At 48.8% G+C, this 21,670-nt stretch overlaps 1 protein-coding gene across 13 annotated transcripts in view; it reads left to right on the top strand.

The window, feature by feature from the left end:
• The window catches only part of Hlcs (holocarboxylase synthetase), a 197,621-nt gene that overhangs the window by 47,760 nt on the left and 128,191 nt on the right, over positions 1-21,670 (top strand). For 9 of the 13 annotated variants that reach the window (XR_010055942.1, XM_063270415.1, XM_063270414.1 and 6 more), the window contains 3 exons: positions 6,785-6,947; positions 7,184-8,118; positions 12,313-12,495. Coding sequence is in view for 12 of the 13 variants with exons in the window: in XM_039088794.2 (XP_038944722.2) it covers positions 6,785-6,947; positions 7,184-8,118; positions 12,313-12,495 (1,281 nt within the window). In the remaining variant the exon portion in view is untranslated. The remainder of the gene's footprint in view (positions 1-6,784; positions 6,948-7,183; positions 8,119-12,312; positions 12,496-21,670) is intronic. The other 4 variants (XM_063270413.1, XM_039088792.2, XM_063270416.1 and 1 more) reach the window with 1 other exon arrangement.

The raw sequence follows: 21,670 nt of genomic DNA, 5'->3' as shown, positions 1-21,670 counted from the left end.
GTAATGATGTAATGTTGTAATGATGTGGCATGCGTTCCTGCAATGGCTGTGGCTTGGCAGCCTTCTGCTCGGACGCTGCTGTTGTCATTTCTCTGTGTTTTCCCGAAGAACATCCCTTGGGCTTTAGAGAGTGGATGGTTTGAGGGTGATGACTTCACATCTAGATGTAGCAAGATTTGTGTTCTTGGTGCTGTGACCAAATATCCAGTGAGAAAGAATTTAAGGGAAGGGGTTGCTTTGATCACAGTGGCAGGGAGGGGTGAGGCTGGAGGGTCCTGAGGCTTCAGGCTGGGGCAGAGAGACTGAGGAATGCTGAGTTTTGCTTCCTGTTCAGCCTGGGTCCCTCGCCTGTGGGATGGAGCCCCTTGAGTTTTGGGTGGGAGTTCCCTCGTCAGTTGATAAGCCTAGGGATGTGTTTCCGAGGTGCTCTTAAATTTGATCAAGTTGACCATGAAGATTGCCGACCACACTTGGTCATCCATGACTCCCTGTCTCTGGGCAGACTCTCGTTCTATCCTATGTCCAAGCCGGCACACTCAGGTCCCGTTTGTCTGTCCTGAGTATGTCTTACAGGTTTATGATACTCTATCATAAAATAGGTATGGGGACTGGAGGGGTGACTCAGTGGTTAAAGAGCGCTGGCTACTCTTCCAGAGGACCCAGGTTCGATTCTCAGCACTTACAGCCATCTGTAACTCCAGGCCCAGGATATCTGATGCCCTGTTTTGGCCTCTGAGGGCACCAGGCATGCATGTGGCACACAAACATGCATGCAGGTGAAACTCCCATACACATAAAAAACTTCTAAAAAGATAAATACATGGAGTTTACTAGTTTGTGAGTATGCTTTACTGTTTACTGTGTGGCAAACACATGCTGTGGTGACCCTCAACCGTAAAGCTATTTCATTGCTACGTTATAACGGTAATTTCTTTATGAATCCTAGTGTAAATATCTGATATGCAGGATGTCTGATATGCAACCCCTAAAGGGGTCTTGACCCACAGATTGAGAACCACTTCAGCCTAGTCCAAAAGGCCACATGTCCTTTAGTGGGGAACTGGAACTCTGCCCTGGACTCTGCCAGGCCTCTGCGTCAGGGGCTGTTCACCTGATTGGGGGGTAGGGTGGGGTTAGGGGTTAGTCTGAGACAGGACGAAACGTCCAAGGACCTACCCAAGGGCTCTCGTTTTTGCCCTTTTGTTCATGTTCTTGAGACACGATGTTTCTAGATAGCTGAGGTTGGCCTCACATTTGTGGCAATCCTCCTGCCTCAGCTTTGGGTACTGGTTACATTTTGAGACAGGCTGTCACTACACAGCCTGGGCTGGCCTCAAACTAGCATTTCTCCTGCTTCCTACGTCTTGAGATTCCATGCCTTCACCTCCATGCCCCGATTACTAGGACCTTTAGCAACCTCTCCAGCGAGCATTTCAGATGGCCAGGAAGCAGACACGTGGCGGGTCACTGACATTAGCATAGCGTCACCATGGGCACCTGAACAGCTTCGAGCTTCTGCTCCCCTTCTGCTTTTAGGGGCCACACAGGAGAAGTATGCCTGCTGTCTCACTCTCTGCTCCCCGGGACTGGAGTCTTAATTAAATACTGTGGATAATCCTTGCTCGATGCCAGACGCCAGACGTTGTGAGCCTGAGCTTCAGATTCTGCCCGAGTATGGGAGGAAATTCCGTGCTCAGGGCTCAGCTCCCTTTGCTTTGATCTTTGTCCTCGTGCATGGCTCCCCATTTCTTCTCTACCCCTTTGTCTCCATCTCCCAGTGCGCATTGGAAGTGTCCCGTTTGCTTTTACTGGCTGGAAGGTGACCCCACCCCTGTGAGGTATCAGTGGCGGTAGAGCCAGGCCTCACTTTGATCAGAGCCCCTGCACTGCTTGGAGGGGTTTGCACAGTCTGTGGCTCACGGACCCCTTCCTAGAGAAAGGACTTACACTTAGGAGAGAAACTCGATCGGGGTGTGTCTGTGTTGTCCCGTGTGGCCTTTTCCTGTCCTCAACTTCCTTTGTTTCTTCTTCCTTCTGAGGTGTGTGAGGATTTAATCATTGCCTCCTTTTCCCTGAAGCAGGTGCAGAGGCATTTGAGCAACTGTTGGCCGAGCGCTTCCTGGCTGTGTGCAGCTGGCAGCAGCTGACATCCGTGACACCAGTGGCCTCCCTCAGGAGCCAGGCCCACTTTGCTCTGCTCCTTTGCTTGGCTCCACTTACCTTCATCAATGCCCACCCAGGCATTCATGCCCCTCCAAAGACAGCCCTGCCCCACTGCCATGCATGGCCTCAGCAAAATGTCTGTGACACGTTTCAGTTGGTATCCTGGAGTCAAGTCACCCAGGTTCCCCCTCCCCCACCTCATGTTTGGTGTGTGTGTGTGCGTGTGTGTGTGTGTGTGTGTGTGTGTGTGTGTGTGTGTGTGTGCATTTTTGGTTTTGGTTCTTTTTTTTTTTTTTTTTCCGGAGCTGGGGACCGAACCCAGGGCCTTGCGCTTCCTAGGCAAGCGCTCTACCACTGAGCTAAATCCCCAACCCCATGCATTTTTGGTTTTGAAAACAGGGTCTCCCTCTGTAGCCCAAGAAAGCCTTGAACACAGGGCAACCCCCTGCCTCAGAGTCCTAAGTATTGGGGTTTCAGATGTGAGCTATCATGTCCAACTAAGATGTCAGTTCTGAAATATGGAAGCCTACTGGATACCCCTCAGCTTGGACCTGAGTGGAGCCCATGCGTGGGCTCCGTGTGTGATGAGGTGGAGGCTCTGGGTTTGCCTAGAAGACTCTTGGGTTTCTCTTTCTGCGTGTGTGTGTCAGTTTCTGCGCACAGGGTCCTGTACTTATACTGTTCCTCCTCGGTCTTCTTTCTCATGGTGCCGATTCACTTCTGTGTTGCTGTTTCTTGAAGGAAAACCCAGTTCAGTTTAAATTCTAAAATACTAAGGAATAGAATTTCTTGCACGTGGTAGATTGAGTCTTAGGGCCGGAAACCTCTGTTATATCTGACCTTTTCCTTTCTACACCTGGTATATTTTGTGATACCGTTGCCATGAGTGGCGGGAGGAGGTGCCTTCATGGGCCCATGCTGAAGCATCCTTCCCTGAGGTACCAGCCATACATGGGTCTAGGATAAAATGAAATTTATCTTAGGGATGGGAGGCAGGGCGAGAAGGAAGTGTGGGAGAGAAAGAGGCAGAGAGGGACGGAGAGAGGAAAGAGAAAGAAGGGAAGAGACCAGCCGGGAACACTTAGAGAGAGAGAAGGAGACCAGAGAGAGGGAAAGGAGTCAGAGAGAGAGGCTAGAGAGGCCAAGCAGTCTCTTTATAGCAGGCCAGGAGTGTACCTGGATATTGCTAGGTAACTGTTGGGCGGAGCCTAGAAGAAGTGCTAACAACACTTCTGTTGGGAGACTTCCAGGATAATCACCCCGAGTGGGCCTGGCTCTTTAAGGAGCCTCCCATTTAAATCTCCCTGGTCTTCCAGGGAGGCAATCTTACCAGTTCAAGAAACTCAGATCAGTCAGCTCCAGGGCTCAAGTGCAGTCTCTTGTTGGTTGTCTTAGAAGAGTGTGGAAACTAGCCAACAGCCTCCTTTTTCCTGAGAAGATTGGAGTTTGGGATTGCAGAGCTGACTCCGTGGTTAAAAGCTCCTGGTCCTCCAGCACAGTGCTGACTTTGGGTTCACAGCCACTTGTAACTTCAGCTGCAGGGAGCTCTGATGCCCTCTTCCACTCTCTGTAGGCAAGCAGTGTGTGTGGGGACACACACACACACACACACACACACACACACACACAATTGCTAGACAATTTACATGTCATAAGACTCATCCTTCTAATATATATAAGCCAGTTAAATGGTTTCTGATGCATGTGTGCCCAGTATTTTACAGTTATCACTCCTGTGTGACCTAGAGAGCCTTCCTTGCTTCAGAAAGAAACTGTCTTCCCACCAGCTGTCCCCATCACTCCCATTACTAACTCTAGTCTATGTTTCCAACTGTGGATCTACCCATTTTAGATATGCTGCATACATATACATACCATATATATTACACACATGTACATACACATCATATACACATATGCATACATATCATACATAATACATACATATACACACATACATATACGTACTCACATACATATACATACACAATTTACATACCATAATAAATATCATACATACATACATGTCCATACACATCATATACACATAGACATATATATAATACACACATACATATACATACATACACATATATACATACATATACATACACACATATGTCATATATACATATCCTATATATCCTACATACACACATACACATCATACATACCATACACATCATACATATATGCATACATATATATATATCATACATATATATATACATACACACCATGCATATACCTACACACATATACTTATCATACATGCATACCATATGTAACATACATACATATACATACAAACATACATATATACATGTAAATACATGGGATCATCATATATGACCTTTACTTATTGGCATCTGTCCTGGTGAGCCTTATGGTATCTTGACACGGGCTTAGAGCCTCTGAGAGGAGGGAACTTCAACTGAGGAAATGCCTCCATACTTGCTGGCCTGCAGGGCATTTTCTTAATCAGTGATCAATGTGGAAAGGCCCAGTGCATTGTGGGTAGAGCCTCCCTGTGCAGGTGGTCCTGGGTTCTGTAAAAAGTGGGCTAAGAAGGCTATGAGGAGCAAGCCAGTCCGCAGCACCCTTCATGGCCTCTGCGTCTGCTCCCGCTCCAGGCTCCTGCCCTGTGTGAGTTCCCGCCCTGTGACGGCCTTTGATGATGATGTGGCATGGAAGAGGAAGCCAGACAAACTCTCTCCTCCCCTCCTCGGTCATGGTGCTCCCTCACAGGGATAGAAACCCTGAGATCGGATCTTTTAAGCTATTCACAGTTGGCCTGAGACCGTATTGCCTTAGAGCTTCAGCATCTGCCTAAGTGTCCGTTCACGGACATGCTTCTGCACATTTCACCTACTGCGGGACAGCAGGATTATTTTTGGTTTGGGGATTGTGTACAGCTTGTGGGCTTTTATGCTCTGTGTGTGTGTGTGTGGGGCTTGTTTTTAATTCTCTTCGGTGCATGCTCAGATGGAATTGCGTGGTCATGTGGTAACAGCGTTTAACTTCTGAAGAACCCTGAGATGATTCTCGAAGATGCTGAACTATGCATCTCTACCAGCAATGCACTCAGACTCCAATTCCTTTTTTATAATTTTACTTTAATACATTTACTCTTTGTGGGCCTGCGTGTGAGTGCACACACGTACTGTGGAGGTCAGAGGACGACTTGCAGGAGCTGGTTCTCTCCCCAACTGTGCAGGCTCTGGGGGTTGAACTCAGGTCATCAGGGTTGGTGGCCTTATCTGTAGCATCTTAGAGTGTCATGCTCACGGTCGCTGACAGAAACAGCTCCCACCAATTGAAGACTTTAGCGTAAGCTTTGCTCCTTTATCGGTAAAAGATTGTTGTTATTATTATTAATTTACTTATTTATGTATATGTGCATCAGACCTGAAGAGGGAGATGAGTCCTCAGAAATAGCAGGAAGTGAGTGCCCTTAGAGACTGAGCATCTCTCCAGCCCCTGCGGCATCCTAGGCTCTCTTTGCTCTCATTGCCACACAGATCTGAGGTAGCATCTTCCCGACTTTACAAAGAGGGTGCTGTGTGGTGCAGATGCTTGCTCAGGGCCAAGGAGGGCGGGGAGTGGAGCCTGAGTCTGGACCCTGCAGCCAGGGTCCCCCTGAGAATCCTGAGTGTGAGATGCTTTGATACAAAACTGGAAGGTTTCTCTCCTCGTGCGTCTCTCGCCCTCTAGTGGTGGACTTGCGAACTGTCTGGTGTCTTCCCATGGTAACCGGTGCCTGGACCTGCTTGGTGGTTGGGATTCCTGGGACCTACAGTACCAACAGGGAGCCACAGCCTGGGGGTGGAGGCCTGATGTGCCATGGTGTAGATTTTGCAGTGGCCCCTGTCTGCTTGAAAATAGCTGGTGGGCAGGTTTCCTTCACATTATTGGGTGTTGTGGACTCTCCTGTCCTGTGCCTGTCACAAAAGGGAGGTTAGGTTTACCTATGTCTGGAGAACGTCCTTGTTACCTTCACTGTCTAAAGCATCTGAGGCCTTGCTTACCTTTATTTATTTCTAAAGTATATTATTTTTTATTTTAATAGGATTTTTTAATTTAATTCTATGTGTACGGGTGTTTTACTTGCACAGAGGAGTGGTGCCTATGGGTTGAGAAGAGGGCATTAGATCCCTGGAGTTATAGATGTCAGTCACCGTGTGGCTGCAGGGAACCAAACCAGGTCTTCTGGAAAAGCAGCAAGTGTCCTTAACCGTAGAACCATCCCTCTGGCCCTCTGTTTTGGTTTTTGAGGAAGGATCTCACTACGTGGCTTATGTTGGCTTTGAAGTTGAGAGCCTCAGGCCTTAGCCTCATTGGCGCTGCTGGTGAGAGAGGCAAGCATCCCACAGCAGTTACATTAAATGGCGGGGTTCTGCTTTGTGCTTAGTAATCAATCACTCTTTTCCGGTCAGAATAGAATGTCTGAGCCCAAACCTCCTTGCTCCCAATCAAAGGCAACATCTAGTAACCTACTGGATACGTCTGTCTGTCTGACTGTGACCTAGTGTTGAGAAGTATGAGGGTGAAGTGTGTGTCTGGTCATTTTAGATGTGAGAAGTTCCAGCTTCTCTTTCTCCCTCTCCCGTTCTCTCCTCAGGTTGTAAAATGGTCAGACTGCTGTTTGCCGTTAGCTTGCCGCCCTGGGGATCCCTACCAACTAATTGCTAAGGCAAGCGTGGACAACTTCAGCAAGCTGGGGGTGGCCTTCATGGAGGACAGGCTCCAGATGGATAACGGCCTGATAGCCCAGAAGATCGTTTGTAAGTAACTTCAGAGAGCGTTTCCGTGCTCGGGGGAGGCCACAGTGATTCCTCACTGGGCTGTCGTGACTTTCCAAAGCCATGACTTAGGTCATTACTTACTTTCAGTTTTAGCCACTAGGTTTGATCTCACCGTAGATAGATATATGCAGTCAGTATGTGCGGGGTTGGGGTGGACAGGAAGTACGTTTCTGATCAGTAGTGTTGACTAATGACCTCTCCCATTTGTGCTCTAGCAGTTCACTTAAAGGACCCTGCTCTGAAGGAACTCAGCAAGGCCTCCAACAAACAAGTGCAGGCCCCACTCCCGAGCCCAGAGGCTTCCCTGGAGGCCCAGCCTGCGCAAGGTGTCATGGAGCAAGCTGGTCAAGGTGACTGGAAGGCTGCTGGTGAAGGCCCTTCCCCACAGAGGAGAGGCTGTGCCCCTGTAAGTGAGTCTGCTGCAGATGGAGATCCAGGGCAAGGCTCCACTGAGCTCTGTCAGCTTCACCTGTCCAGCTGCCACGAGTGTTTGGAACTTGAGAACAGCACCATCGAGTCGGTGCGGTGTGCGTCTGCAGAGAACATTCCAGATCTTCCCCATGATTGCAGCAGCAGTGTGGAGGGTACTGCGGGCGAACTCTGCCCTGAACGGAAAGGGAAGAGAGTCAACATCTCGGGAAAGGCGCCCAACATCCTGCTGTACGTGGGCTCTGGTTCCGAGGAAGCCCTGGGCCAGCTCCAGCAGGTGCGATCTGTCCTGACAGACTGTGTGGACACGGACAGCTACACTCTCTACCACCTGCTGGAAGACAGTGCTCTGAGGGACCCGTGGCCAGACAACTGCCTCCTGTTAGTCATTGCCAGCAGGGACCCTATCCCCAAAGGCATACACCACAGGTTCATGGCCTATCTTTCTCAGGGAGGGAAGGTGCTGGGCCTGTCTTCCTCCTTCACCTTCGGTGACCTTCGGGTGGCCAGGAGAGACGTGCTACGGAACACAGCCCAGAACTTGGTTTTCTCTAAGGCTGATGGGAGTGAGGTACGGCTCAGTGTCCTGAGCAGCGGCTACGTTTATGAGGAAGGCCCGAGCCTCGGCCGGCTCCAGGGCCACCTGGAGAATGAAGACAAGGATAAAATGATTGTGCATGTGCCTTTTGGAACCCACGGAGGTGAAGCCATTCTCTGCCAGGTACTGGGGTGATGTTGATGTGATGCTTTGGGGTATATTTGGGACCCAGTGTGCTCTTTAAGGCCTGGGAGGTCTCAGGAGGGGCTGGGACAGTAACGCAGCAGCGAAATGCTTGCCTCTTGAGCATGAGGACCTGAGTGTGATTTCCTGGAACCCACGTGAAATCAGGTGTGGTGGTGTGTGTTTGTAATCTCAAAGCTGGTGAAGTGGAACCCCTGGGGCTTGCTGGACAACCTGAGTACCTTACTTGGACAGTTCCAGGCCAGTAAGAGGCTCTGTCTCAAAAACCAAGGTGGGCGCCCAGGCCTGAGGAGCAGCAGCTGAAGTGATCCTTGTTCTCCACATGTAAGCGTATGTGCTCTTGTGTGTGTGCATATCATATGTGCGCGCGCACACACACACACACACACACACACACACACACACACACACACAAGCTTTTAAGTGCTAGTGGTTAGTCGTACTCTTGGCTGAGTTTCTACCAGTGGTCTGTGCAAGGCAAGGCCAAGGGCTTTGGTGAATACCCTCTCCCGTCAGAGGGAATGTGATCGAGGGGCCAAGGCAGGAGTTGGCAAGGTTAGCTAAACCTTCAGGTTAACCAAGGATCAGCCAGAAAACTCCTTCTCGTTTTAATCATTATTAGTATCACTCTTCCTAAAAATATGTTAATTTATTTTCTTGCCTCAAAGCACACAGTAGTTATATCATCAAGCCCTTGTTTAATGTAAGAAGTTCAAAGGCAGAGGGTAGCAATTTGAGACTAGCTCCTGGCTCCTTTAGCGGCGCTCTTGGTCACGTACACATTTAGCATTGGGCAGAGCTTCACAGCCTCTGTTCTTCTCCTACGATTTGTTATGTTGTTTAACACCTACGTGCTTAGGACTGGAGAGATGGATCAACAGTTAAGCACACTGGCTGCTCTTCCAGAGGACTTGGGTTTGATTCCCAGCACCCACATGGCTGCTCACAACCCTCTGTGATTCCATTTACAGGGGATCAGCCTCTGTCTTCTGGTCCACAGGCACTGCATGCACACACATACAGGCACACAAACACTCACACAGACATAATAGATCTCTCCCTGTCTCTGCACATGTCGTGGTTCTTGTGTGGAGGCAGCATGTGCACAGTCCTTGTAAGACAGTCTGGCTCACTCTGACCTGTGCCAGGCTACCTGGGCAGCAAGCTTCTGGGGACCCTCCTGTCTCTACCTCCCATCTCTGTAGGAGTGCGGGGTTACAGATGCGGCGTGCTGCTGAATCTATCTTTGGGTTCTGGGAATTCAGGTCTGCACACTCACACGGCCAGCACTCACCTCCTAAGCTCTCTCACTCACTCCCTAAGCTCTCTCCCCCTCTTGCTTCTTTGTTCTAAAGCCCATTATTTGTTAAGACGGTGCTCGAAATGCAGAAATCTGGACAGTGGGACAGATGTTCACACACAGAGCCAACAGGTTTCCTGTGAGGCTGCAGACCACATGGGTTAGTTTTGGGGGTGCCCACTAAATGTTCCTATTATCTTTCCCTCTGCGAATATGGTCACTATAGCAACCATGCATTCTCAAAAAATTGGCTTGAAAACCCCACTTCCTGGAGCCATGTTTCAGTTTTGAAGAGTTTTTTCCCCCCTCACTTCTATGCACAGACTTGTAGTAGAAAATTGATTCGGCACGTCGCAACCCATTTTTCCGAGTTCCATGGCACATCTGCCTGTTGCGCCGTTTAAATTGACCCCAACACTACCATAAAATCTGATACTGCAGTGTGTTGCCCTCGGAAGAAAAAAGGCAATATGATGCAGGCTCACAAATCAGAGTCCGGGGATTAGAATGTCATTTTTGGTTCTAAATGACTTCCAGTCTCCTGTGTGGCAGGGTCACTGCTCCTCCAGCGTCTGCTGCCAGCCTGCCCCACTGAAATCAACCAATAAATATTATTACAGGCTGCTTAGCTTCCTCTTTCTCTGTTCGATTTCGTAGCCTTCATCTTCGTAATAAATCTAGTAGTGATGTAACCCAGCAGGAGAAGCAGAAAACACAGTGCTCACTAGGCGGGGGTAGGTATCCCAGCTGGCTCGCCTTGGCATTCATAGCAACAAGAAAAGACCCGAGGGATGGGGTGGGGGCGATGTGAGGGCTGCAGTCACTGGGAAACCGTAAAGACAAGAATGAAGACTGGCTTTGATTATCAAATGGATCCAGGTTTTGGTATGAAGTCGCCTAAATACAGCTTGAAAATGAATTTGAGAAGATTTCATTTGCTTACCCAGCTTAGTTCAGGGAGGGAGCTTCACAGCAGAGTCTCTCAGTTTTGGACACTTTGGGCCAGATCAGTCTTTGTGGGGAGTTGTGGTCATATAAACGCTAGACATTTATCAACATTCCTGGTCTCTGCCCAGTGGATGCGGGCACCACCTCCCGCCCTCTCTGCGTTTGCTGCTAGAGGCGTTTCTCTTCTGTCCTTCAGTCCAGCTGAGGAGCCATGTGCTTCAAGGCCAGGTCATGGATCTAGGCCCGTCACCAGCGTTGCAGGCAAGTGGCCATGAGACTTGTGTCAGGATTGCAGAAGAGGTGGGAGGCAGGGCCACACACCCAGCATCCGATGCACTGTTCTGTCTGTCATTAACTGACGTGGCAGCACCAGATCCCGCACATGCCCAGTACATCCGGCCCTCTGAGGCACCTCCTCAGCCCAGCAGATCCAGCATTTCCCCAGCTTTGGTGGTGGTGTCTTTGACTGGGAGGCCGATGGGAGCCTTTTCCCTGTGCTTCTTTCCTGGTTACAGATCAACTCAGCCCTCTTCCCTGTGCATGCTTTTGTAGGCATGCCATCCAGTTAGGCCACATACATTCAGCAGGATGCTTCCCTTTCTCCTGAATTCCTGCAGGATCACAGCTTTCCCTCTTTCTCTTCGTTTGCTTCTTCTTCTTCTTTTCTTTTCTTTTCTTTTCTTTTCTTTTTTTTTTTTTTTTTTTGGACTGGGGTTTCTCTGTGTAGCCCTGGCTGTCCTGGAACTTTTCTGTAAACCAGGCTGGCCTCAAACTCAGAGATCCATCTGCTTCTGCCTCCCTAATGCTGGGATTAAAGGTGTGCACACACCCCTGCACCCTCCCAGACAGACGGACGGACACACACACACACACACACACACACACACACACACACACACACAAGCTTCGTGCATTTTATTTGTACCACCTGTATAGTTAACCTCCAGGGCAAGCATGTGCTTACATAGGTGACGTGGCCTATTGACTAGGACAGGGACCCTTGTAGGCACCCCTTTCTTTTCTAAGCCCTCGAGGGCTCTTTGGGGGACCTGCTGTCCACTGACTGATCGCCGTTTGCCAGCTTGTTCAGACTGGCCCCCAAGTTCAACATTGGCCCCATTATGGACAATGCTTGGAGGTTAGGTTTGCCTTGGTTACTGCTTAGGTAGAATTGAGCGGCTGAACAAGCCCGAGTTGGCACCAGGCTTCTCTAGCCTTACCAGCGTTCTGCTTGGCAGATCAGCTCACAAAGCCAAAATAAAACTAAGCATGGGTGATTTGCTGTCACCGAATATAAAATCTGCCCTCATGGGAGCTAGAAGTTCCTTCGCCCTGACAGGGATGCTGATGGAAATATTTGTGTATTTATAACCTTCACATGGTCTCCACTATGTAGCCTAAATACCGTTTTAACACCAAGCCTTAGAATTTAGACAGGTGCAGACGGGGTCAAGGAAGGCCTTTCTGTTGTCCGGGAAGTCCACTCTATCCACCCCACGTCCTGCAGACAGTCTCCAAATGACGAGTATGATACTCTGTTATTCTGATGCAGGGTAGAGTGGGTCTCTAGCGTGACCCATCGTGCTTCCCTACGTTCTGTAATGTGTTCTGTTGGATTCTCACATAATTGTGGTTCCAAATAGTTTAGTCCAGGTTTGGTGACTTCCTCAGGAACCTGCAGTTGGACCTGAGAAGAGGCTGGTCCAGGGTCAGGCTCCACCATGACTTTTGGGGTGGGAAGACATTATTTTAAGTGGCCCATTCTAATCCTCATCCTGATGTTTCTTGACATCACTTTGCAGATGGTCAGGCTCCAGGCTGATGGGATAAAAACAAAAGTCACGTTCAGATCCATCAAGCCTAGTGCAGAAGCTGCTTCTCCGAAGCTGGTGCCCACTGTTCACCTGCCGCTCTCTTTCCCTCAGGTGCATCTGGAGCTCCCCCCAAGCGCTCCCCTGGTGCAGACCACAGACGACTTTAATGTGCTCAAATCCAGCAACACGAGAAGACTCGAGGTCCTTAAGGAGATCCTGACTGCGCTCGGTCTGAGCTGTGACGCTCCACAGGCTCCTGCCTTAACACCACTGTACTTACTACTGGCTGCCGAGGTGAGCGGGCTCAGCCGCGAGCCGCCTCAAAATCACGACTCCTTGACTTGTCTGTCATCGCCATTTCCAGCCTTGGTTTCCGTTTTGACTCTGGGTTTGGAAACTATATTAACGTGTCTCTAATATTTTATGTGTGTGTGTGTGTGGGGGGGGGGGGGGTAGAGGTGACTGGAGTTGTGGGTGTGAAGTCTGAAGGCTGTGGTCCTTTTATGGAGGAATGGAGGTCTGTTTTTTGTGCTCAGAGTGCATGACTGCATTACCACACACGTGGTTCCTCATCTGTGGATGCGACCCACTGTAGAGATAATTTGAAAAAAACAAGGAAGGAGCCCGTATTAGGCCAGAGAGACGGCTCAGTCAGAGAGACCTTTAAGTCCCGTGAGCCTGTGTGTGCCCCTTATGTGAGGCAGAAATGGAGAATCCTGAGAGCTCCTTGTCCAGCCGCTGGCCCGCACGGCATGGGACCCTGTCTCCAGCAGGGTAGAAGAGGAGCACCCGAGCTTGTCCTCTGACACGTGTGCCATGCTGCATACTTACCCTGACTTGGATGAACACTCACAGACGTATACATAACATGCCATGCACATACAGCACACCACACACACATGAATAGCATACACACCACACACGTGTACACAGCTAAAAGAATCCTGCCCCTACTGACCGTGCACAGACCGCTTTTCTTGTCATCACCCAGGCAGTACATACTACGGCGTAACAACCATTCACATAGCATTTGCAATGCAGTACAGGTTTCCAGCCTCCTAGAGGTTGTTTAGAGCCCGCAGGAGGATATGTGTGGGCCATGTGCAAATGCTGTGCTGTTCTGTATAAGACTTGAGATTCTGGCTTTTGGCACTGGGAGTGCAGGAACCAGTTCCCCCAGCATGCTGAAGGGTAACGGTTGTGGAATCTGCAATCAGTTGGGATCAAAACCAGTTGTTTTGATCTGGGTTTTCCTCAGTAGGTGGGAAATCACAGCTTTTGTGTGCTGATGTCTGCTGCCTTATGGTCAGAAGGCTTTAGATTTTATGTCTGTCAATCATGTCTAAAAGGAACACGAAATGTTGGAAATGTGTTCGGAGTCTCTCCCTGTATTCATCGCTGGTCCACAGGGATACCTGGTTTTGGGAAGGCTGCCAGAGTCTCCAGGTGTGTGTTCCTACTAATCCCTTTGGGGTGACATGTTGTCAATTTCTTATTCATCGTGACAAATGATTTTGTGGAGCTCTTTCTGTTCTCAGCCTGCAGCAGGCTAGTCTGTGGGGTTAGTGATGTTAGCACCCGGCAGAAGTACCATCGTCAGGAGGTGCCACACACCAGACCTACTGCTTCACTTGAAAAGAGCAGAATCCATCCTTCATGCTTGCACTGTGAAAGGGGAGGTGCTGCCTTCCACGCTGGCCACTGTCCCTGGGCAAACTTGGTTTGTGGGGATCAGAGCTTTGCATTGTGTGGATGTGGGTGCACAGAACTGACTTAGAGAGACAGACACAGATCCGAGGAGGTCGTGTGCCGGCCAGAGGAGGCAGTATGTGGGGGAGTGGGGGGGACTCATGTAAGCACATTACTCAGTTTAAATGACAATGCGCAGTCCCACCATGACGGTTACATTGTGAAGAGGTTGAATGGCTTAGAAAAACAGCTGTGTTTAGTGAGTTCCTAGTCTAAGCAGTGGAAGGCAGTGCTTCTATGAAAAATTAGTATCAGCTCAGGACGACCTTTTGTCACTAAAACATTCTAACCAGTTATTTTATTTTACTTTTTTGTTTGAGAAGTTTGCACTAGCCCATACTGGCCTGGAACACACTATGTAGTAGAAGCCACCTTTAAGCTTGCAGTGGTCCCCCTGCCTCAGCATCCTGAGTGCTGGGGTTACAGGTGTGAGCTGCCAAGCCCAGCTCTGCAGTTGGCACCATTTCTGGGCATCCCTGGGCCTTAACCTCATGGCTTCCGTGTGTCCTCATCCTAGGAATCCCAGCAACGGGTTACTTGTGGCTGTTTCATGTCCCATTCGTCTGGCAGACTTAGATATAAAAGTTCCAAGTAAAGGCAGTCCTCAGAGCTTAGGCTCTTGTCCATGTGGGCCAAGGACAGCTGCCTTCAGTGGAAAGCGACTGGCACTGTCCTAGGCCCTCTCCTTCCTTCCTTTCCTGAACATGGAGGATTGCAGCTAGACCCGAGGTTAAGTGTGTGATCTCTGCAAGCTTGCAGCCTGGGTGCTCAGAGGGTAACATGGCTGGCTTGCCCCGGGTCCGCCCCCCCTTTTCTGAGTCCCGACTGTGGGATGTAGGCCTTTTGATGGCAGCCAGAGAAATGAAGAGGAAAGATGGCCTTGGGTTATTTTTCTGTGAAGGTGTCCGGGACACTTTGCTCTTCAGGTCTATTCTTCAGGACATGTACAACTGAAATACCTAAGCTGCCGTTTGTGTTAGAAGAAGACACTGGCATTTAGTTCTCCGTTCCTTGACTGGGGAGGACACAGGGACAAGCTCTGGAAGCATGTACACTGGGGCCTGAGCTGTCTGTGTACAAAGCTGGGCAGGCATGGCAGCCTGCTGTGACTGCAGCCTGTCGGGAGCGGAGGCCGGCCTCTGGGGGAAGCTCACCAGCCAGTTGTCAGCTCTGGGCTCAACAAGAGACCCTGCCTCAGTAGATACAGCAGTGAGCAAAGGGGAGGACTCTGGCCTCTACATGTGTCCACACGTATGTGTGCACACACATTCAAACATGCTCCCGCACAAACACACACAGATACACACACACAGACACACAGACATACACACACGCTGAAGTTGACTCTTTAAAATGTCCCGTGGCAGCCAGTGACAGTGGGGTGTATGTGCTGACATAGTATTGCCTAACTGGCTGGAGGAACATTAATTTACCCACTCACAGTCCATGGGGATGGAGTTCTTGAGAAAGGTGAAAGCCAGTGTTTGCTCTGTATAGCGCAGGCACGTGTAGTCTTGGAAAGGATAGTTTAGAGATTCTTTCCCGGTCCCAGTCTTCCTCGCAGACTTGAGGTTGGCTCCGAGGATGGCTTCTGCCTCCCAACTGCTTCATTCTTTTTTTCGGAGCTGGGGACTGAACCCAGGGCCTTGCACTTGCTAGGCAAGTGCTCTACCACTGAGCTAAATCCCCAACCCCCAACTGCTTCATTCTTACTGACTTTTGTTTCACATTGAGAATTCAGGGCAGTGAACACGTGTGTGATGGCGGTGTGTTTCCACTGCTGGTGTTTCTCAACGCTCTGGGTGGGATGCCCTGAATATGCTTTAAGGTTAAGGTCAGAGGTCAGGGTTTTCCTTTTTAGTATTGATCAAGTGTTGTGTTTTCTTGGAGCAAAAGTTCTCCAAACAATTATAATGAGAATGAGAAGATTCTTCCTGCCGTTGTCCGATGCTGAGGTGGCCACATCTAGTTCCTGTGCAGCTCAACATATAAACTGAAGAGGCAGTTTGGTTTTCCTTCCTGCGCCTGTGCACAGTAGGTCTCACTGACTTCTTTTCCTGCATCTGTGCACAGTAGGTCTCATTGACCTCTCTTCCTGCATCTGGGCACAGTAGGTCTCACTGACCTCTCTTCCTGCATCTGGGCACAGTAGGTCTCACTGACCTCTCTTCCTGCATCTGGGCACAGTAGGTCTCACTGACCTCTCTTCCTGCATCTGTGCACAGTAGGTCTCACTGACCTCTCTTCCTGCATCTGGGCACAGTAGGTCTCACTGACCTCTCTTCCTGCATCTGGGCACAGTAGGTCTCACTGACCTCTCTTCCTGCATCTGTGCACAGTAGGTCTCACTGACCTCTCTTCCTGCATCTGGGCACAGTAGGTCTCACTGACTTCTCTTCCTGCATCTGTGCACAGTAGGTCTCACTGACCTCTCTTCCTGCATCTGGGCACAGAGGTCATCTCACTGACCTCTCTTGGATGAAAGGTACACGGAGAGGATCTTGGCCTTTTCCATCTGTTGGACCTGCCTCATGCCTTAGGAGTTTGTGCAGACTTCCTGTTTCCTGTGAAGCTGTCCACACGTGGAAATCCATGCTCCCACCACATGGTGTCACTGCTGAGCTAGGCTGCCTGCGTTACAGACCCTCTAACTATAACTGTTTAGGAATTTAATTTATTCTCTGTATATCTGTGTCACATAGTGTAATTTGGACGTTTTCTACTATATCGGTGACACTTTCTTTTGGGTCTGTAGAAATTATTTCAATGCCACAGTTCATAAAGTTCATCCGTTCATTCAACATTTATTCAATATTAAGTCCCGTTCTAGTACAAGATGTGAAAGAACAAAATAAATAGAGAAATTATCTAAATACCTTCACTGAGCAGCAGCTGTGTTTACTCAGTTTGGAGTCCTGACGCGGCTCTTGACGGCGAGAAGCACGGAAGATTTATGACACCGCTCCCATGTTTCAGTGTCACCTTGATAGAAACAGACACATAAAGAACTGGGGTCACCATGATAGAAAGAGACACATAAAGAACTGGGAACCCTCGGTGTTTATGAGGGCTGTCTGCTGAGAATTCCCTTCCTACCTGAACACCACGACCTGCATGGGACTCCCTTAGTAAAACCCCACCACAGTGAGACCGCTGGGAAGGGAGGGCAAAGCAGGGCTCTGCTGAGGGGCAGCTCTAGTGCTAAGCTGCTTTTCTGACAAGGGTCTTTATGTCTGATCTGTTCTCCCACGGACGGGCAGAAGTTCAAACCTCAGCTGAGATCAGTATTCTGAAAACCACCAACAATGCATGCCATGTACCTGAGTCTACTGAAACAAGATTGGAAGAGCCATAGTGTGTAGACAAATGCACATGTACACACACACACACACACACACACACACACACACACACATGCATGTGCATGTTCACACACATACACACATGCACTCACAAACATGCACACACATACACACATGTAATCACAAACATGCACACATGCACACATGCACTTTCAAACACACATGCACTCACAAACACATGCACACACATACACACATGCATATGCACATGCACACATGCACTCACATACACACATGTACTCACAAACATGCACACATGCACACATGCACTTTCAAACACACATGCACTCACAAACACATGCACACACATACACACATGTATATGCACATGCACACATGCACTCACAAACACACACATGCATATTCTTGTATACACAAATACATATACACATGTGCACGTGTATTTGCACACACATGCATATACATACCTGCATACACAAACACATGCATACATATACACATGTACACACAAACATACTTATCTATACAAACAGACACATGCACACATGTATAAATACATATATACATATATGTATACGTATATATTCTGGTGGTAAGCTTAAGGTAATTTTAATAATGCTTTAAAGTTTTCTTTATACTTTTCAAATTGTCTATGATGGATATATGTTACTTTCATAATGAGACAAACCAGTTATTAATAAATAAATAAACTAGTGTGTCATCAGACTTTGGAAGCATCTCACATGTGCTTAGAATCCAATCGTTTGGTATCTTCTGTAGACACCGACACAGTGAAAATTTGACATCTGACTTAGGTATTGAGAGCAGCCGTTCTCAACTTGTGGGTAGCAAACATCTTCCATATCAGAGATTTACATTATGATTCATACAGTAGCAGAATCACAGTTATGAAGTAGCATTGGAATAACTTTATGGTTGGGAGTTACCACAACACGAGGAACTGTATTAAAGTGCCAAAGCACTAGGAGGGTTGGGAACTGCTCCTCCTTGATGTGCAGTGTTGCCAGTGGATTGTTTGACTCTCGTGAGTGGCATGTCACAGTCGTGGCTGCAGTTTAATAGTCCCAGGGTTGGGGTGTGGGTGCCTCACAAGTGCTCGCCCTTGTGAGTGGAGGGCATGGCTGGGCTAGTCACGACTGGGGCCCTGTTCTTGCTGGGTGATCCTCTGCACTATTTCTCCATAAAGGAACTCACACAGGGGCCAGTAAAGGGTTAGGCTGATAGGCTGATGGGCTGATGTAAGTCATATTATGGGGCAGCATTACATGGTGGCCTCCCTGCCAGCCCTCCATGCAGTAGAACACAGGGACTTGGCAGGAATGCAGCATCACTGTGGGATATGTCGTGGGAGATACACATTTTATAAGGAAAAGACAGAGAAGGAACCCATTTCTGTGATGTTGTGTAGGAAAAGTTAAATATTTATTTTATATAAAAATACAATAATTTTATATAAAAAAGCAGGTTTTCAGTGAAAAGCTGTCTTGTTTACTTTTAATCTCTGTATGAGGGAGGGCAACAAGGAGGAGGGCACACTGGAGCCTCTGGCGGCTCCTGTGGAATGACTAGGACCAGCCTGGATTCTGAACCAGTCCCGCCTCCCACCTCATACCGTCCCCTGTGTGTGTGACACGGTGATGTTTCCCAGAGGATGCAGAAGAGGATGGACACCCCACCTCTAGCAAGGGGGACTGCCATTGCTCTGAGGAACCCAGGCTGTTTGCAGATCTACCCCAGCCTGGCTTCCCACTCAGATAGGGAGCACACACACATTTTTTGTTTTGTTTTCTTTCAAAATGGAGAATCTTGGGATCTTCTAGGTGTTCACTGGGCTGGGAGGTAGTGGTGTGTAGGCGACTTGGGAAACGGACTCCGGCTGGACTTTGGCAGGGGCTTTTTGAGGGCGTCTAGTTACTTGCCCTTGGGATCAAGACGTAACCATAACAAGAAGTGACAACTGAGTTTGTTGATAAAGCAGCTGGGCAAAGTCATGGTTGTGTGTGTGTGTGTGTGTGTGTGTGTGTGTGTGTGTGTGTGTGTGTGTGTAATGTCGATGCTGTGGGAGTCGTGGCATGAATCACTACGTGTTTAAAGACAAAAAGGGGTTACAGTATTCCATTTTGATTCAACCTAAAATCGCATACAAAGAAACCTATTTCCTTCCTGAAAACCCAGCCCTTGGTGGTGGTGAGCTGCTGTTGGCAGGAATGGTTTATATTTGTAGATGTATCAGAAAGCCCTTAGCATGGCCTCTCTGCCACGGAATCCCTTCCTGAAAATTCATTTTCAGTTACTCACATTTAAGGTGTTCAGGGTGGAGTTTTAATATGTATGGTGTTTTACGTCAACGAAGTGGAAGTTTCTCTTCTGGTCTTGTTGCTTTACGACGGAACGTAGACTAAGTCATTCCACGAGGGCCTCCCTTCTGTCCGCACCAGCCACTTCATTCAGCAAACATTTGGGAGCTAGCGAGGTGAGCCATGTGCTGGGGCAGGTTGGGAGAAATGGTCACTTCTTATCTTTATGGAATGCTTCCTGGTTAGTCCAATGTTCTTACGTGCCTCGTGATCTCATCTGGATTCCCCAGCAGTTGTGCGTGCGTGCATGCGTGCGTGCGTGCGTGCTTCTGCCTGCCTGCCTGCCTTTACCTTGGGGTAAGGAACCTGAGCTTTCGTTGACTTACTTAGGTGGGAATCAAACCCAGGGCCTCACTGTTGTGTTACCAAACTGTGTCCTCAGCCTGAAAGTTGGCTTCTTTCTTCTTAGTATTTAAAAACAAAACTGTGTTGGGGGGGAGGGGCGTGATATATGCAATTTTGGCTGCATTAACATGGTGAGTGTGTGGGGCGGCCAGAGACTGACCATGATCTCTGTTGGCTCTCACTCCTCTACACAATGATAATGTTGTCGTTGGGAGACAGGGTCTCTCCCTGAACGTGACTCTCAATATCTGAGCTAGGCTGACTGCCTAACCATCGCCCAGCGCTAGAGTTACTGCTTCTCCACTGCACCCTGCAAGCGCTGTGCTCACTGAGCTGTCTCCTCAGGTTGTGAACTAGACATTTGGAGCCTAAAGTGCCTAGTGTTGTTGCTTTTTTTTTTTTGTTCTTTTTTTTCGGAGCTGGGGACCGAACCCAGGGCCTTGCGCTTCCTAGGCAAGCACTCTACCACTGAGCTAAATCCCCAACCCCGTGTTGTTGCTTTTAAAATTCTAATTCTCCATTTAAGAGAAAAAAAAATCTCTGCCTGCCTTTTTTTTTTTTTTTAAGCATAGTTTTGACTTGGAATCCTCCCCTCCCTCCTATGGCCTTTAGGCCTCCTTCTGAATCTTGAATAAGGGACAACGTCTAGCAATACCTTAAAATACAGTTAAAGAAATAACTTTTTTTGGAGAGCCAAGTTGGAGAGACAGTCGGGGTCCCAGGTGTGCTGGGTGGCTCCTGGCATGCCTCTGCTGAGGTCTTGTGGTGGCTGCTTTTACAGAACAGCCCAGAGCAGCTGGCAGATTAAAGCCAACCTTTAAAAGCTTTTATAGCTGTGAATGTTTTCAAGGGTCTTTCATATACCTTTCTCTCCTTTCTTCTTTCTCTCCCCACCAATACTGGAAATCTTTCTTTTTTGTTCATTTTGACTGACTTCCTGTTATTACGTACAACACCCATGTAAAGGCCCACACGATCCCTTTTGACACCAAAATGCAGAAAGGATAATACCTGGGTGTTGTCCTCAGCCTCCTTCTACAGCTGCTTTTGTGAGGAGCCTTTGAGCTACTGGGTGACCTGCCTTTGTCTATGAATCTTGTTCTTACAAGCATGTTCCAAAGCTGCCTTTGGGGTCCACACTTGAGGGCAAACATCAAGGCAGGAGAGAGAAAATGCTGGCCGTAGGAGGCACGCACACGAAGACACACGCACAGCTCCCGTTGCTTCCCGGCCTTGCTGAGTTTCCATGCGATTTTGGTTTTCTCTGGGCTGTGCTTTTTGCCAAGGGATCTGGAGGGGCTGGTGGGGGTCCACGCCGCTCCGCAGTCACTTGCTCACGGTTGAGCCGTGGCTCGGAAGGGCGGCTCTGTTTCCTTAGACTATTTATATCCACCGTTTATGCAGTCACAGATTCGTGGATGGGAAGCAGGCTCATTTGGAATAAAAAATCCTCCAAGAGCAAATGCTTTCTGTCTCCTACACCAGCTCCCTAATAGCTGCCATGTGTGAGGGGGTATGCGTTGTGTCGTTACCTCCCGGGAAGCCGACTGAAGCTGTCTCTCTAAATCTCGGAACATTCTTACCAGCAGATTTTTGTCTCTCAGGTCCAGCAAACACATCCCCAGCAATCAGCCCACACCGGTACTGGGTTAGGGGGCACCATCAAAGGGCCCT

This window comes from Rattus norvegicus, chromosome 11 (assembly GCF_036323735.1).
Source record: "Rattus norvegicus strain BN/NHsdMcwi chromosome 11, GRCr8, whole genome shotgun sequence".
Taxonomy (NCBI): domain Eukaryota; kingdom Metazoa; phylum Chordata; class Mammalia; order Rodentia; family Muridae; genus Rattus; species Rattus norvegicus.
Note: the sequence above shows the minus strand (reverse complement) of the source record. Positions and strands in the feature narration are given on the sequence as shown.